Source organism: Vicia villosa, linkage group LG3 (assembly GCF_029867415.1).
Source record: "Vicia villosa cultivar HV-30 ecotype Madison, WI linkage group LG3, Vvil1.0, whole genome shotgun sequence".
NCBI lineage: Eukaryota > Viridiplantae > Streptophyta > Magnoliopsida > Fabales > Fabaceae > Vicia > Vicia villosa.
In genome coordinates, this window is record NC_081182.1 from 26,239,921 (window position 1) to 26,255,282 (window position 15,362).

Here is a 15,362-nt window from a genome sequence, read left to right on the forward strand (position 1 = left end):
CTTTTTAGCATGGTTTTTCACCCACCTTTTTAGCATGGTTTCTCTCTAAACCAGCACGAGGCTTGAACTCGAGACCTTATAAGGATTCGTCAAGCATCAACCAGTGAACACAATCAGTAAATTAATAAAACAAAAAACAAAAATCATTTGAGCATTAACCAGTGAACACAATTAGGATGGCATCACCAATTGCGTTCTAAATATACGCACAATATTCATAATCCATCCTCAAACAGTCTTTCTATTATAGTTAAATTTTTTGCAATGTCCCAATAAATGTACACATCACATAATGTTACCGGGTAGCTTAGTCCATAACTAACATTTAACCAGCAACTGCCACTAGAGAAGGCAAGTCTTCCACAGCCAACCTGGGCAGCCAGCACAGGATCACTCAGTTGCACAAGATTCAGTTCCTAATTTGAAATTTCAAATACACACACACAGTTGCCCTATAAGCTTGGACATACTGTTCAACTACTTGCTGTACACATTGTTCTTCCAAATGCATGGGAATACTCTAACAGATGTTTTCGGCCAAATATATAAAGCCAAAACTATCATTCAAACTCTACACGGCGGGCGGGTTTCAGTTTGCACGAACTTTATGTTATGGTAACATGGGGTCTCCAGACGACGCGAGCATTTGCAAGCCTGTTTCATCAGCTGTCCGTTTGGAAGCATAATCTTGCATGGACTCACCTGCAAGTTCAAGATAGATTAGAAATTATTATAAAAATTCAGTTTAACTTCAACAAGCACAAGCTCAATGAGAGTATAAAATGATGATAGTTTGCATGAAAATAACTGAGGACATGTTCCTATAACTACCCTATGCTAGGACTAGATTCTCAATATGCATGAAATAAAAAGTTGTCACATTACTTACTTAAAGACTGGCGAAGGCCTTCTTTTACAGCATCGAAGTTTTTGTAAGTATAACCAACAAAGTTTAGATCTTTGGGAGTTAGAAGCATCTGCAGGAATCAGATGTAAGTTAGAAAACAAAAACACACCACTTTGCTAACTATAACAAATAACTGTATGATAGATACATTGAAACCAAAAAGACGAGTAAATTTCACTGAGTTATTATATGTAAAACGGATATTATATGATAAGAAAGGGTGTAATGATAAAAATACTCCTCGTTCTCGACCAAAATAATTAAATAAATTTATAAGACTTCTGACTCTTGATATTTAGGTTTACCAATCAAACAGCAAAGCCCAAGGGCAAGAAAAACTGAGAAGGTTCAACTGAAACAACTAGCAAAGTATTTTGTAGTTAATATATGGACCTGGGATCAAATTTTATCTACACCAGAGAGGGAATTAACCTCTTGTGATGTAACCAACATCAATGAACCAAAGATGGAAAAACAAAACATTGGGTAGAATACTAGAATCATTTTTCAATTTAAAACCAAAAGTGGAAATGAAGGAAAATTATTAAAAAATAACAAGAAGGCTTAACCACCATGCATTTGTCTTCATCAATGGTAAAAAAGGAAAACAATTTAAAATAAATTGCTGTATTTTCCCAGCTTTAGGAAAAGTATAAATAAGCAATTCATAGGCTGGCGCAACATACATAAATCTATAGTACAGGCACCTGAATAAATTTTTCCGTATGTAAATATAAATTCTTTCATGATCACCTTTGAACCATAGAAGTAAACAAAGCTAATTGAAAATAACCCATCTAATTTTGAAAAGGTTAAAAATAAACTAACTTTTTAGCCATTGCAACAAATGGAAAATAAATATATCTCAAGATGCAGAGAGGGTAGCCTGGTTAATAAATCTATTGAAACAACAGTTGTCATTTTATAGTGTTTTAATATACAACATAAACATATAACTATAATAACAATCAAAGCCTTCTCCCATTGGATCGGATCAGGTAGATAATCTGATAGGAAGGAGGCGGAGCCCATTGATAATGAAGGGGAGGTGTTAGTGGGCGTGAATAATGCTAGGCCCAAAGCATGGAGAGTTTATGTAAGAAAGAAAAAGAAAGAAAACGTGAAATAAATAGGTATCACTGCCTAGCTGGCAGTTAGTTAGCATATTCCCTAATAAATAGGATTGTAAGGGGAATTTGACGGCACAACTATTATTTGGATCACCTTTAGGGTTTGGCAGTGAATTTGTCACTGAGGAGCTTTGCTCTGGTGTTATCTTTCTATTAAATATTTCAATACTATTAAACATTATAATTCTGCTCTATCAATTGGTCCGACCTACCTAGTTCATGAACACCAGAATGGCTGAAAGACTCACTGCTTTGGAGGAACGTATGAGCAATATTGAGCACGGTGTCTCTGGTTTGCGTGCTGTGATTGCAGAGGAAATTCAGCGTGCTTTAGCGAATCGAGAAACCCCTCTCGGTAGCGGCACAACGGTGACGTCGCCGTTGGATGAATTTCGTTTAGCAGCGAAGAAGGTGGAATTACCTGCTTTCACTGGTGAGGATCCAGTCGCATGGATTACGCGTGCTGAAACTTATTTCGAGGTTCAAAACATTTCACCAGAGGTTCGTATTCAATTGACGAAACTTAGCATGGAAGGCCCAACGATCCATTGGTTTAATCTTTGGCGTGATTCGACGGAGGATCTGTCGTGGGAGAATTTAACGGCGGCAATGATGGTTCGTTTCGGAGGTGGTCGTTTGGAAAATCCGTTTGAAGAGCTCAAGGAGTTGAAGCAAACGGGATCTGTTGAGGATTATGTTGCCGAATTTGAATTGTACTCTTCTCAGTGTGGCCGGTTGCCTGAACAACAATTTCTGGGCTACTTTATCGGTGGTTTACGCCACGATATTCGTTCTCGCGTTCGTACCTTCCAACCTCGAAATCGTTATCTTGCAATGCAACTGGCACGTGACGTCGAGCGTGAATTTGCTGAGGTGTCGGGTCATGGCTCGGGGTCACGTTTTAAATCGGGCTATTCTCCTTGGGCCCGTCCTTCTAAACAAATTTGGACCCCACGTGAAGGGGTTGGTACCGGGTCTCTTAACTCTAACCCATCTGGGCTTAATTCGAGTCAATCTCGTGCGGTTTCTGGGTCTACTATCTCAACCGGGTCAAACAAACCCTCTTTGTCCTCTAATGCATCTCGTAGTCTTTCTGGGGATAGTACTCGCCGTAACCCTCGTGGTGTCCGTCATTTACCAGCGGCGGAGGTCAGTGAACGGCGTGCAAAAGGGTTGTGTTTTCGCTGCAACGAACGGTGGGATCCTCTTCATCAATGTGCTTCGAAACAACTCCGGGTTATCATTTTGGGAGATGATGAAAGCGTTAATGAGGAGGGGGAGATTGTCGTGTTAGATGCTGATTTGGAAGATGAAAAAGAGGATGAGGTTCTGGAATGCAAACCCATGGGAGTGTTTGGCGTCTCTGCATCTCAAAAACAGGTGCGTACTATGAAGTTGGAGGGTTGTTTACAGGGTGCTACGATTTTGGTTCTAATCGACAGTGGTGCAACTCACAATTTCATATCTCCTAAGGTGGTGGCAGCTTTGGGGTTACCTTTGGTTCCTTCCAACCCTTTAGGGGTCAAATTGGGCGACGGCCATCGTATTTTGACAACGGGAAGATGTAATGGAATTTCTATTCAGTTAGGAGAGATGCTGACTACTTTTGATGCTTATATATTGGAGTTAGGGGGCGTGGATTTAATCATGGGTGTAGTTTGGCTCGAAACTCTTGGCAAGGTGACGATGGATTGGAAGGAGATGTCCATGGTGTTTACTTATCAAGAACAGCAAGTGAAACTGATTGGCCAATCAGGGGAAGAGCAAGTGGCCACCTTCCAAAGCGTGCTACACTCTGCCAGTGCAAGTGAGACAAGATGCTGGTCAAACTTAACAATTAGTGATGTTCAGACCCAAAGTTATGTTCCTGTGCCACATAGTGAACTACAAGGGGTACTGGACAAATTTCCTGGAGTTTTTTGTGACATTAGTGGCCTTCCTCCTACTAGAAATACTAGCCATGCTATTGTATTACTCCAAGGTGCAGGTCCAGTGAGTGTGAGACCATACAGGTACCCTCATCATCATAAAGATGAGATTGAAAGACAAATTCAGAATTTGCTCCAACAGGGCGTGATCCGTAATAGCACAAGTGCTTTCTCTAGTCCTGTCATCTTAGTTAAAAAAAAGGATCACTCTTGGCGCATGTGTGTAGATTATCGAGCATTGAACAAGGTCACCGTGCAAGATAAATATCCCATACCGGTTGTTGATGAATTACTTGACGAGTTGCATGGCTCTAGCTACTTTTCTAAATTGGATTTAAAATCCGGTTATCACCAAATTCGCATGAAGGAAGAGGATGTTCACAAAACTGCTTTTCGGACTCATGAAGGCCATTATGAGTTTATGGTCATGCCTTTCGGTCTCGTCAATGCCCCTGCAACATTTCAATCTGTCATGAATGAAGTTTTTAAACCGTATCTAAGAAAATTCGTTCTTGTGTTCTTCGACGATATCTTAGTGTATAGTGATAGCTGGAGCACACATTTGAAGCATTTAGAGGTGGTATTACAGCTGCTGCATCAAAATCAGTTTGTGGCTAATAAAAGCAAGTGTGCTTTTGGTCAACAACAGGTGGCATATCTAGGCCATGTCATTTCTAAAGAAGGGGTGACTGTGGATCCTACCAAGGTTACTAGTGTGCTGAATTGGCCTGTACCAACAACTGTGAAAGGAGTGCGGGGTTTTTTGGGGTTGACCGGTTACTATCGAAAATTCATTGCAAATTATGGCAACATTGCGAGACCCTTAACAGAGTTGACAAAAAAGGATGGATTTCATTGGAATGCAAGGGCCGAGGAAGCATTTGAGAAGTTAAAACATGTTGTGACCTCTGCTCCTGTTTTGGCTCTACCGAATTTCAACTTGCCCTTCGAAATTGAATGTGATGCCTCAGGAAAAGGGGTTGGTGCGGTGTTAATGCAGTTGAAACACCCTATCGCTTATTTTAGCAAGGCTTTTACTCCCTCTAAATTATCTAAGTCAGCTTATGATAAAGAATTAATGGCACTAGTTTTAGCTATTCAACATTGGAGACATTACCTATTGGGTAGGAAGTTTGTTGTTTATTCAGATCAGAAGAGTCTAAGACATTTGCTGCAGCAACGTATTACTACGGTTAATCAGCAAGAATGGATTGCTAAATTATTAGGCTTCGACTTTGAGGTTTTTTATAAAGTAGGGGTGGAGAATAAGGTTGCCGATGCCTTATCAAGACAACATGAAGATGTAGAAGTAAACAACCTCGTGTCTTATCCGATATGGAAACAAGGAGGGCAGTTGCAGCAAGAGGTGCTGAATGATCCAGTGCTCAAGCGGATTGTAGAAGCCATTCAATCAGATCCTAATGCTAAGCCAGGTTTTACTCTCAAAGGGGGAATTCTGTTCTACAAAGACAGACTTGTGATTCCAGCACAGTCTCCAATCATTGAGGATTTGCTGAAAGACTTTCATTCCTCCCCAAGTGGGGGACATTCCGGATATCTACGCACCTATAGAAGGATGGCAGGGACCCTGTATTGGCCAGGAATGATGAAACGCGTGCAGGATTTTGTGAAGGCGTGTGACACGTGTCAAAGGCAAAAATATGCAGCAACCACGCCTAGTGGCTTGTTACAACCCTTGCCCATTCCAGTGTTAGTATGGAGTGAAATATCCATGGATTTTATTACGAACTTACCGAAGAGTAATGGCTTCGAAGCTATTTTGGTGGTAGTTGATCGTCTATCAAAATATAGTCATTTTATTCCTCTTAAACATCCGTTTACGGCTCGTTCGACTGCTGCAATTTTTGTGAAAGAGGTGGTGCGACTCCATGGTATTCCTGAATCAATCCTTAGCGATCGTGATCCCTTGTTTGTTAGTATATTTTGGAAAGAACTGTTTAAGTTGCTGGGTACGGTGCTGAAAATGTCATCAGCTTACCATCCTCAAACAGATGGGCAGACAGAAGTGGTAAATAGATGCCTAGAGGCGTATTTACGTTGCTTTATTTCAGACCAACCCAAGTCTTGGGCACACTGGATACCTTGGGCAGAACTGTGGTACAATACCACTTTTCATGTGTCAACAGGTTTCACACCCTTTGAAGTGGTATACGGTCGGAAACCTCCGGTGTTGGTGCATTATTTGGAGGGTGAGACTCGTGTCGAAGCTGTTGCACAAGAGTTGCGAGACAGGGACGAAGCATTACGTCAGCTGAAGTTCAATTTACAAAATGCTCAAGAACAAATGAAGCATTTTGCTGACAAAAAAAGGAGGGAAGTTCATTTTGATATTGGGGACTGGGTATTTTTGAAGTTGCGTCCTCACCGGCAGCATTCTGTGGTTCGTAGAATCCACCAAAAGCTTTCTCCTCGTTTTTTCGGGCCGTTCCAAATTATTCAGAAAATTGGACAGGTTGCATACAAACTGCAATTACCGGTATCTTCCAAGATTCATCCTATCTTCCATGTCTCTCAGCTGAAGAAAGCAGTCGGTAATTACACTGCTATTCCAGAGTTACCAGCTAGTTTAGAAACAGACAAGAGAGCCATCATTCCGGCTAGGGTGCTGTCTTGGAGGGATAGATGGGAGCAGGGTCAACACAAGAGGGAATGGCTTATCCAGTGGGAAGGTATGGATGTTGGTGATGCTACTTGGGAAGAAGAGCTCCTGTTGAAGAGTCAATTTCCAGATCTTAGCCTTGAGGACAAGGCTAGTGTTGAAGGAGGGGGTGATGATAGGAAGGAGGCGGAGCCCATTGATAATGAAGGGGAGGTGTTAGTGGGCGTGAATAATGCTAGGCCCAAAGCATGGAGAGTTTATGTAAGAAAGAAAAAGAAAGAAAACGTGAAATAAATAGGTATCACTGCCTAGCTGGCAGTTAGTTAGCATATTCCCTAATAAATAGGATTGTAAGGGGAATTTGACGGCACAACTATTATTTGGATCACCTTTAGGGTTTGGCAGTGAATTTGTCACTGAGGAGCTTTGCTCTGGTGTTATCTTTCTATTAAATATTTCAATACTATTAAACATTATAATTCTGCTCTATCATAATCTAACAGCACAATCTTTAGAACTTGTTATCACTTATCAAAACTATGTTTTGAAATATCACATATCACGATATAACTGAATTGGCCATGATAAAAACACACCACAATGTCTTATAACGCTATAAAGTATGAATGTTGGTAATAGGAATAAAACAACACCATAATGTCATACGAACAAACACAATCATTTGAGATAACCTTAAAACATTTTCTTGTTTCTTAACGTGTAGCATTTCATAGAGATTTAACTGATAATAATGATGCTGATATGCAAAGCAGTACAAGTGTACCTTTCTTGAAGATCCGGACCCAGCTCTTGCTGCATCTGGTGGTTCTACCTACAAATTTACAAACGAAAGCAATGAGTGAGTCTTATGGCCAAGGTTTAACAGCTTATCACACAGCATAACCAATGGACTTCATACTTAATAAAGAACACGTCAATAAATACCATTAAAGAAGTAGGAAGATTAAACTAGAAAAAATATTCAAGATTCTAACTGCCTACAGGATTGCTAATGCATAAAACCGTTGGTACAAAAAATCTCAGACTACAATATATCATCAAAGCATAGCTTATAGAAATTACCCGAGGAAAGAGGTTGGGTGAAATCTCCATTTATTATATAGAAAACACAAAATGGGACACAAAGTAATAAAATTTACAAATATATAGCCCAAAAATATCTAGAAGGGTTAAATATGTTTCTAGTCCGTATGAATTACAGATCTTTCAAGTTAGTCCATATAATTTGACCATTTTTAGTCCCTACCTTTTATAAAAGCATGTGATTTTAGTCCCTGTAAAGAGCCTAAAACACCCGTTTTTACTAAAGGTGGGACGGGACACCCATATTTATAAAAGGTAGTGACTAAAAACTGGAAGAAAAAAAATATAGGGACTAATAGGTATTGTGTAATGACTATACATATTTAATGCTAAAATTATCAAGGGAAAACCATAATATCAAGAAAACTCTTATAGCAAAAGAATATATAAAATGAAAAAGAGTCGGGTAGAAAAATGATGGTGATTTTATATTTATACCTCATCAAACTTCATGAAGTTTTGGGTATCCAATTCCCCATTAACTTGTGGTTTAAATGCTGCATCCATTTCATATAGTCTATCCCAATCTACACCCTTGAACCATGGATGAGCCTGAAGTATATAGAATGTATATAAGTCGATGAAAAAATAAAAGTCGCGGTATGGCCCTAATTTGAGGCACAGTTTTCTTTTATTTCTGCAGATTGGTTCCCTTGTTTAGAACCAATTCTGCTTCTATATTATGTTGTTGTATTTCATGGTATTATTTATCAAAGAATAAGAAAATTCCACTCTTTGTTCTTTCAAAATTGAAAGTAGACACACCATTACAGCAGAATGTAATAATAAGATGAACATCTTACCTTGATTTCTTGTGCACCTCGAGTACCTAACCTATGATCAACATCACACATCAATCTGTAGATTAGATCCTTAGCCTCAAGTGTCAATTGAGGATCTTCTGGAAATCTTAAATGGGTTCTCCAATGAACAATCTGACAGCATGGTGAATTTAGTGTCAACAAAAAATAAAATCTGAACACTGACTCTGGGAAATATAACTAAACTAGGAGGGCTTCAAATAATATGGTTATGGATAACAAAGGCAATGACATTATGACAGTAGTATAACTCACCAACAGCTTAAACTACAAATAAAAAAAGAGATGCAAGAATACTTCTTGATTATTTTAAGATGCTACCTTTCTGCATGTGGTTATTGGGTCATCAGAGTAAAATGGAGGGTACCCAACCAGCATTTCATACATTATCGCTCCTAGTGACCACCTGTCCATATGATATATTTACGTGTCAAATGTAATAATACAAAAATGGAGACAATAGAGTTTTTATAAAACTTACAAGCAAACTAAGAATTGAACAATTTTTTTCACAATAAAAATCAAGTTTAAATGATCAGTCAAAAGTATTACTTTAGACTAAGCAGAACTGCAGCAGGCAAATTAAATTAAATAAACTTCAATGAATTGAACCTTCGTGACTGATAGATCAGAACGCCTAAAGCATAAGGTAAGAACTAACCAATCACATTCCATCCCATATCCTTTTTTCAAAAGTACTTCAGGAGCAATGTAATCTGGCGTCCCCACGGTTGAAAATGCCTTGCAACAAGAAACAAGGAACTATGTGAACTGAAAGGCCTTCTTATCTTAACAGCCATATTAGCATATAAACAAGTGCACCAGTATTTGTGTGATGATGCCAGTGAGAAACATTACTTGCGTGCAGTGGATACAAAAGAAGCTATAATTTGGGACTATGGTTTTATACAAAATAGAATAACATTCAATTTTTTAAAAATTTCCTACATTCATAATAATATAAATGTTTGAACCCTTCAAAGAAGAACTATTTTCCTTAAAGTACTCTTAATCATTTTGTAGTCTCCCTCCTCAAAAGAAAGGTTTTAATCATACCTCTGTACACTTAAGTATCATCCAATTTGAGGAAAAGGAGTCGTATAGCACTATCAATTTAGGTTTGATTTATGTAGCAGAATGCAAATCCAGATCAGGAAACCAGACAGATACGTGTTAATGAAAGCTCAGACCATCTTTATGAACATTTATTTTTAGGTTTAATTAGCAATTTATAGTAGCTTGCATTCAGAAAAGAGAGCTGGAAGAAAGCATTTAGGTACTGAAGCAAATAGACATATGATTGGACTGATGAATTACGACATTTTAAGTATAAGCATAATGTTTAGAAACATGATTGACAATTTTTTTTTTCAATCTCAACACTAATGTATCAGTAAAATTGTCAGCATACCAACTTCCTCCTGTTCATCTGCCAGTGTTGGAGCTGCTCACGCGGGCTTCTCCAGTTTTTCCGATTCCCATCAGAAACACTGCTATCGATATCCATTGCCTCAGCCAAAGTTTCATCATCCATTGTTTGATTTTCATGCAGTGTAGGCAAGGTAATGCAATCGATAGGCTTGCAGAGGCCAAAATCAGAGAGCTTCATGTGACCATTTTTATCCAGAAGTAGATTATCTGGTTTAATATCTCTGAAAGATAAAAATTATGTAGTTAGCACATTAAAATGGCCCATATAACCATCCAATAAATCATCATCAATGATTAAACAAATTAAGCCAACAGCTACATAGGCACAGCCAAACTGAACCTGTGAATATAATTATGTTTGTGAATAGACTCTATGGCAAGAACACTCTGTGCCATGTAAAATCTAGCCACATTTTCACTTAAGGTGTCTTCCCTCATCAGCAGAGTCATAATGTCACCCCCGGGCAGATACTCCATTATTAAATACAAGTATTCAGTATCCTGAAATGAGTAGTAAAGTTTCACAATGAAATGATTGGCGACTTCGGCCAATAAGTTCCTCTCAGCTCTAACATGTTCCACCTGTAGGAACAAAAATGATCTCTTGTAAGCAAAAGAGCAACTAAGCATTCTTCAAGACATCCAATGAAAAGATGGTCCATCCTAGATGGAGACAGTATAACTGTTAATGTGTCTAGAATAGATTGATTTCAGCCCTAACGTTAAACTTGAAAGTACTATAGTGCTTAATTTTGGGCCTACGATTTGCATCCACTAGTAACTTCTAAATTTTATTCTATTCAGCGTGTCTATATATATCTCACCTGGCCTCTCTTAAGCATTTCAGATTTCTTCAGCTTTTTCATGGCATAGATATTTCCAGATTTCTTCTCCCGACACAGTCTAACCTGTAATTGAATGAGATGGCAGATAATAATATCAGAAATAACCCTTACATGGTAAGGCATGCAGAGATTTTCTGTTTCCAAACAACACAAAATAATTATTCAATGCATGTCCAACATGAATTTTTTCATGCACAAAAATAAGCAGACGAGAGTCTGTTCTGACCTCCCCAAAAGCCCCTCTTCCAATGATGGTCAAGAGATCAAAATCATTAACACAAATCTTGTGCCTTTTCAATCGCATATATTCAGTTTCCTTCCTCTCCAAATCTTTGATGAGGTTGAGCCGTTCTTCAGTCGGCACATCTGAAGAAGCTAATTTTCTTTCCAAAATCCAACGCCTACAAAAAAACTTAGAAAATCAGAAGTTCGAAAAACCCAAGGTGATCAAAACATCTGCATCAGACAAAATAAAGAACATTGTTGGTTTGTTTTACATGGTCAAATTAGACCAAGCCATGATGTCAATTAAAACAACGCGGTAGATACTTCCTCCGGTCTTATATAAACCAACATAAAAATGTATTTGGTCCAATTTGGACCGAGGCATTATGCCTTTTGTTATATTTATGATAGGATGGAATTCATCTTATGATCAAGTAAGTAAATTATGATCACACCCTTTAGTTGTTACAAAAGCATCAAGTTACAGTGAGTCACCGAGATACCATCCAATGCAAGAAATGAAAGAGAAAGGAATGTTCAATCTATGGGTTGTAAAAGCATATGCATCAATTATAGTTATCCATTTACGTAATGTAATCTACCCTGGTCCATAATTTTTGTACAAAGTAACCCCACCCTCAAATGCACCATTCACGGTAATGAATTTATTAACAGATTTACGGTTCCACAAAAAAAATTATCAGGTGTACAAATGTAGCATGCCATATAAACACACTGAAAATTTTCAAGACAAAAATGAAGTAATTAAGTTCTGGATAACATTTACTACTAAACTACAAATTACAAGCTTCCGTACTGTAAACACCAAGTCAATCAAGTACAACTACAATTACACCTCATATATTTACTTCAACTCCATAATCACATCTTCCAAATAGAGAAAGTGAAAATCATTAATTAAAACTCACAGATTCAATCTAGGTTTAGTTAAATCCAGAAATTACGTCAGTTATCACTACAAAACCCCAATTACAACGATTTAGCAAGATTTTAGCGTAATTAAACAACAAGATCTACTTCAGAATTCGCATTATGCTCAATAAAACCAGAATTCAAAAACGAAAATAAAATAAAATCAAATAATCGATACCTTTCTTTCCGATCTTGGATATTCTTCATCTGTGCCCTATAATGATTCTCAATGAACTTCTTAGCAGCTGCAACTTTCTCCATAGTCAAGCTTGAACCAAGCACCTCTTCTTGTCCATTCTCTCCCTCCTCGAGATCCTCCATCTCTCTCTGTGAGTGTTGTTGTTGAGTGTGAGTGACTGATAGAGAGAGAGAGAGAGAGAGAAAAAGAGAAAATAGAGAGAATAATGTGTAACTCCAACTCAGACTGTAATGTGTATCTATTTATATATCTATATTTCAATAAATATCTATATAAATCTAACCTGTCTGATTCTTCTCATGCTTTTTCTCTCTCTAACTTTCTCTCTCTAAAAAACACCCTGGAGTATATCACATTTTCACATTCCATCATACCAAATCAGCAGCCACGTGGCACAATCTTTAAGATATCGTAATCTAACGCTGCGGAACATGGAAGTATAGCGTGGGTGGTGGTGTAGATGAACATTTTCATTGGAAATTGTAATTGCGGGGTTAGAGTAACGCGCTTGAAATGCGAGTGATAAACACATTGCGTTGTGGTAGGAGAAAGCATCGCTGTCATATTCATAAATGAGTATTTACGCATTTTTAGAAGTATATGAAAACAACGAGGGATGGCCCACAGTTTTATGGATTTGATTGGTTCGTGACGCTCACGCGCTTTGGTTGTCTCCGAGTCTGTTGGCGTTGTATTCAGCTCCAATGCTTTGCGTTTGGGTTTAGTACGTTGGTCGCCGTATACATGTTTTTTTATCTCTGGATCTGAGCTGTCCCACTATATTATTCATTTTAAATTAAGAAAAAAATAATGGATTATTAGGAAACAGTTAAAGTTATTGCATTATAATGATTTTATAAGATTTATTTATTGCTTTTTTTAATGGAACAAAGTTTATTTATTGGAATATACTATATCAGGGTTTTTTTATAAAAGCAATATCAACAGAAATTTAGAAATTTATGGATTTAGTCTATATTTTAAATGTCTTTTATAGAAAAGGATTAGAAAAGTATTCCTTAATTAAAATTAAAAGTAATGTCGTATTTTAAAAGTAATATTAATAATTTTTTATTTGAATGTCTTTTATAGAAAAAGATTAGAAAAATATTCCTTAATTATAATTACTAAATTAAAATTATAAGTTACTACGGAGGGAAATTTTCTTTATTTTTTCATTTTACTCTTTATAATGTATTTATCTTTTAATTTATCTTTTTATATTTTATTAATAAAAATTATTTTTATAATATTATTCATGTTAAGTTGATGACGTTATATCATAGTTTTTGTATGGTGTGAGAGTTTGTCATCAAATATCTGATGTGTTATTCTGACTCGAACTCTGCTATCAAATTTATCTTAGATTCTGATATTATTTGGCATCATTATGTCGCGATTCTTCACAATATTAAAGAATTTTTCTCTAAAAATTGATAAGTTCAAATATTTTATACTCTTAAGAAGGGAAATGTTACTACCTAGCAAAACATGGAGCTAGTAACGATGTGGTGTCCGTGTATCGGCCTTTTGCATAAACTAATCATCACTCTCGATCTAATTAATATTTGTGAGACTTTATTTTCTACATAATTTTATGTTTTGTTTTTTTTTCCATTATACCAAAATAAAAAAAATTTCTAATTTTAAGAAAATAATTGTATGACATTATCCTAATTTATATAATTTAGTATGAAGAGACTAATAAATAGTATATATTATTGATAAAAAATAATTAATAAAACGAAAAATAACCAAGACATATAAACATTGATAATGAAACATTTAAAATGATGTATTTTCATTCTTTTTTATTTGAAATGTGGTGTCATGATTACTGGTCGGGATATATCGGATCAACTAATAATAATATACAGTTTAGTGTAGCCAGGTCTATATTAGACCATACTTTATTTTGAATATAAATGATTTAGATTTTTGTAGAAGCATATTCGTTAAGGGAATTGTTCATTACACCTTATAAGTTATTCACACACCGTTGCGACATTTCAATAATATCCATAAAATTCGTATTTTAAAATCGTGATGCACCAAATACACAATACTCTCTCAAAAACACGTCAAATTAAAGGCAAAAAAGGTCTGAATTTTGAACTCCAAATTAACAACTTATAGATATTGAAATTCAGACATGTGTCATCAACCACACTAAACCCAACCTCGTAACCATGCAAAATCAAAATTACATGGTTTGTCCGAATTTCAAAATTCAAATGCACCTCAGTTAGGTATTAACATTCAGACATTTCCCGCTTCCATCTCTTTCAATTTCTTCAAAGTTACACACAAGTGAAAACAAAACTCAATAGTACCTACTCGTGTTCCAACAGTTTATCGATATTTCTTGCAGTATATGAGGCAAAAGAGGAACAAGGGTATTAGATATACCCAATAGGGATATGAAGGTTGAGAAACACAAGAAAGGGAGTTTGAATTAGGTTTCACTTTTGTCCCCATTTGCGAAATTTCAAAACACAATGTTAACAAGTAAATAAAAATAAATTGGCACAATTCTTTTTTTCCTGATTCATTGTTAACGAAGCTAATCCAGTCCACCTATTTGCTGATTTACCTTAGACAAGGACTTAATCCATTAATCATCAACATGCTTACAACCTCTAAGCAACCTGCTTAGCCCTCTCAAGCACCCAGGCTATTCACTCTAGCTGCCTGAGGAAACAACACCTTTAGAAAAAGGATTTTCATGTGTACAATATATGCTTGTTTACAAGGTGATTACACAAATTAAAGTACAAAAACACCTAAGTATTTATAACAAGATCCGAGCAACAACTTATTGCTTTCTAATACAACACTAAGGTTATGATTGGTCTTCTTGAGAGTTGCACCATATCAGCTTCAGTTTTGTATTGCTTATAAGCTTTCTTATGTGAGCACCACGACTTCATATCATTCAGCTTCTAGCTTCTTCCTTGGGCTCCTTTCGTGAGCTTTAATGCTTCTTCCAGTTTAACCAACAAGTTCAACTAAGCTACTATGCTTCACTTATTGATGTTTCACTTGACTAGCTTCACTTGGATTTTGCATGTTGCATCGTTGTACACACACATAACAATTTTGACTTCAACTTCTTCTTCTTCTTTAAGCCAAATATTTTCTTCAAACTGTATTTTGATATTTCAATTTAGCTTCGGTTTGCATCAACATTTCACCAGCACTTTGGCTTTGCACAGTAGT

At 36.7% G+C, this 15,362-nt stretch overlaps 1 protein-coding gene across 1 annotated transcript; it reads right to left on the bottom strand.

The window, feature by feature from the left end:
- Nucleotides 1–214: 214 nt before the first annotated feature.
- LOC131660739 (uncharacterized) lies at nucleotides 215–12,376 on the bottom strand. The gene is made up of 12 exons (XM_058930043.1): nucleotides 12,123–12,376; nucleotides 11,013–11,187; nucleotides 10,766–10,849; nucleotides 10,282–10,523; nucleotides 9,922–10,162; nucleotides 9,172–9,251; nucleotides 8,832–8,916; nucleotides 8,493–8,624; nucleotides 8,128–8,241; nucleotides 7,370–7,417; nucleotides 890–977; nucleotides 215–702 (listed from the first exon to the last, which is right to left on the bottom strand). The coding sequence occupies exons 1-12, from the start codon at nucleotides 12,263–12,265 to the stop codon at nucleotides 611–613; spliced, it is 1,524 nt and encodes a 507-aa protein (XP_058786026.1). The 5' UTR covers nucleotides 12,266–12,376; the 3' UTR covers nucleotides 215–610.
- Nucleotides 12,377–15,362: the final 2,986 nt, after the last annotated feature.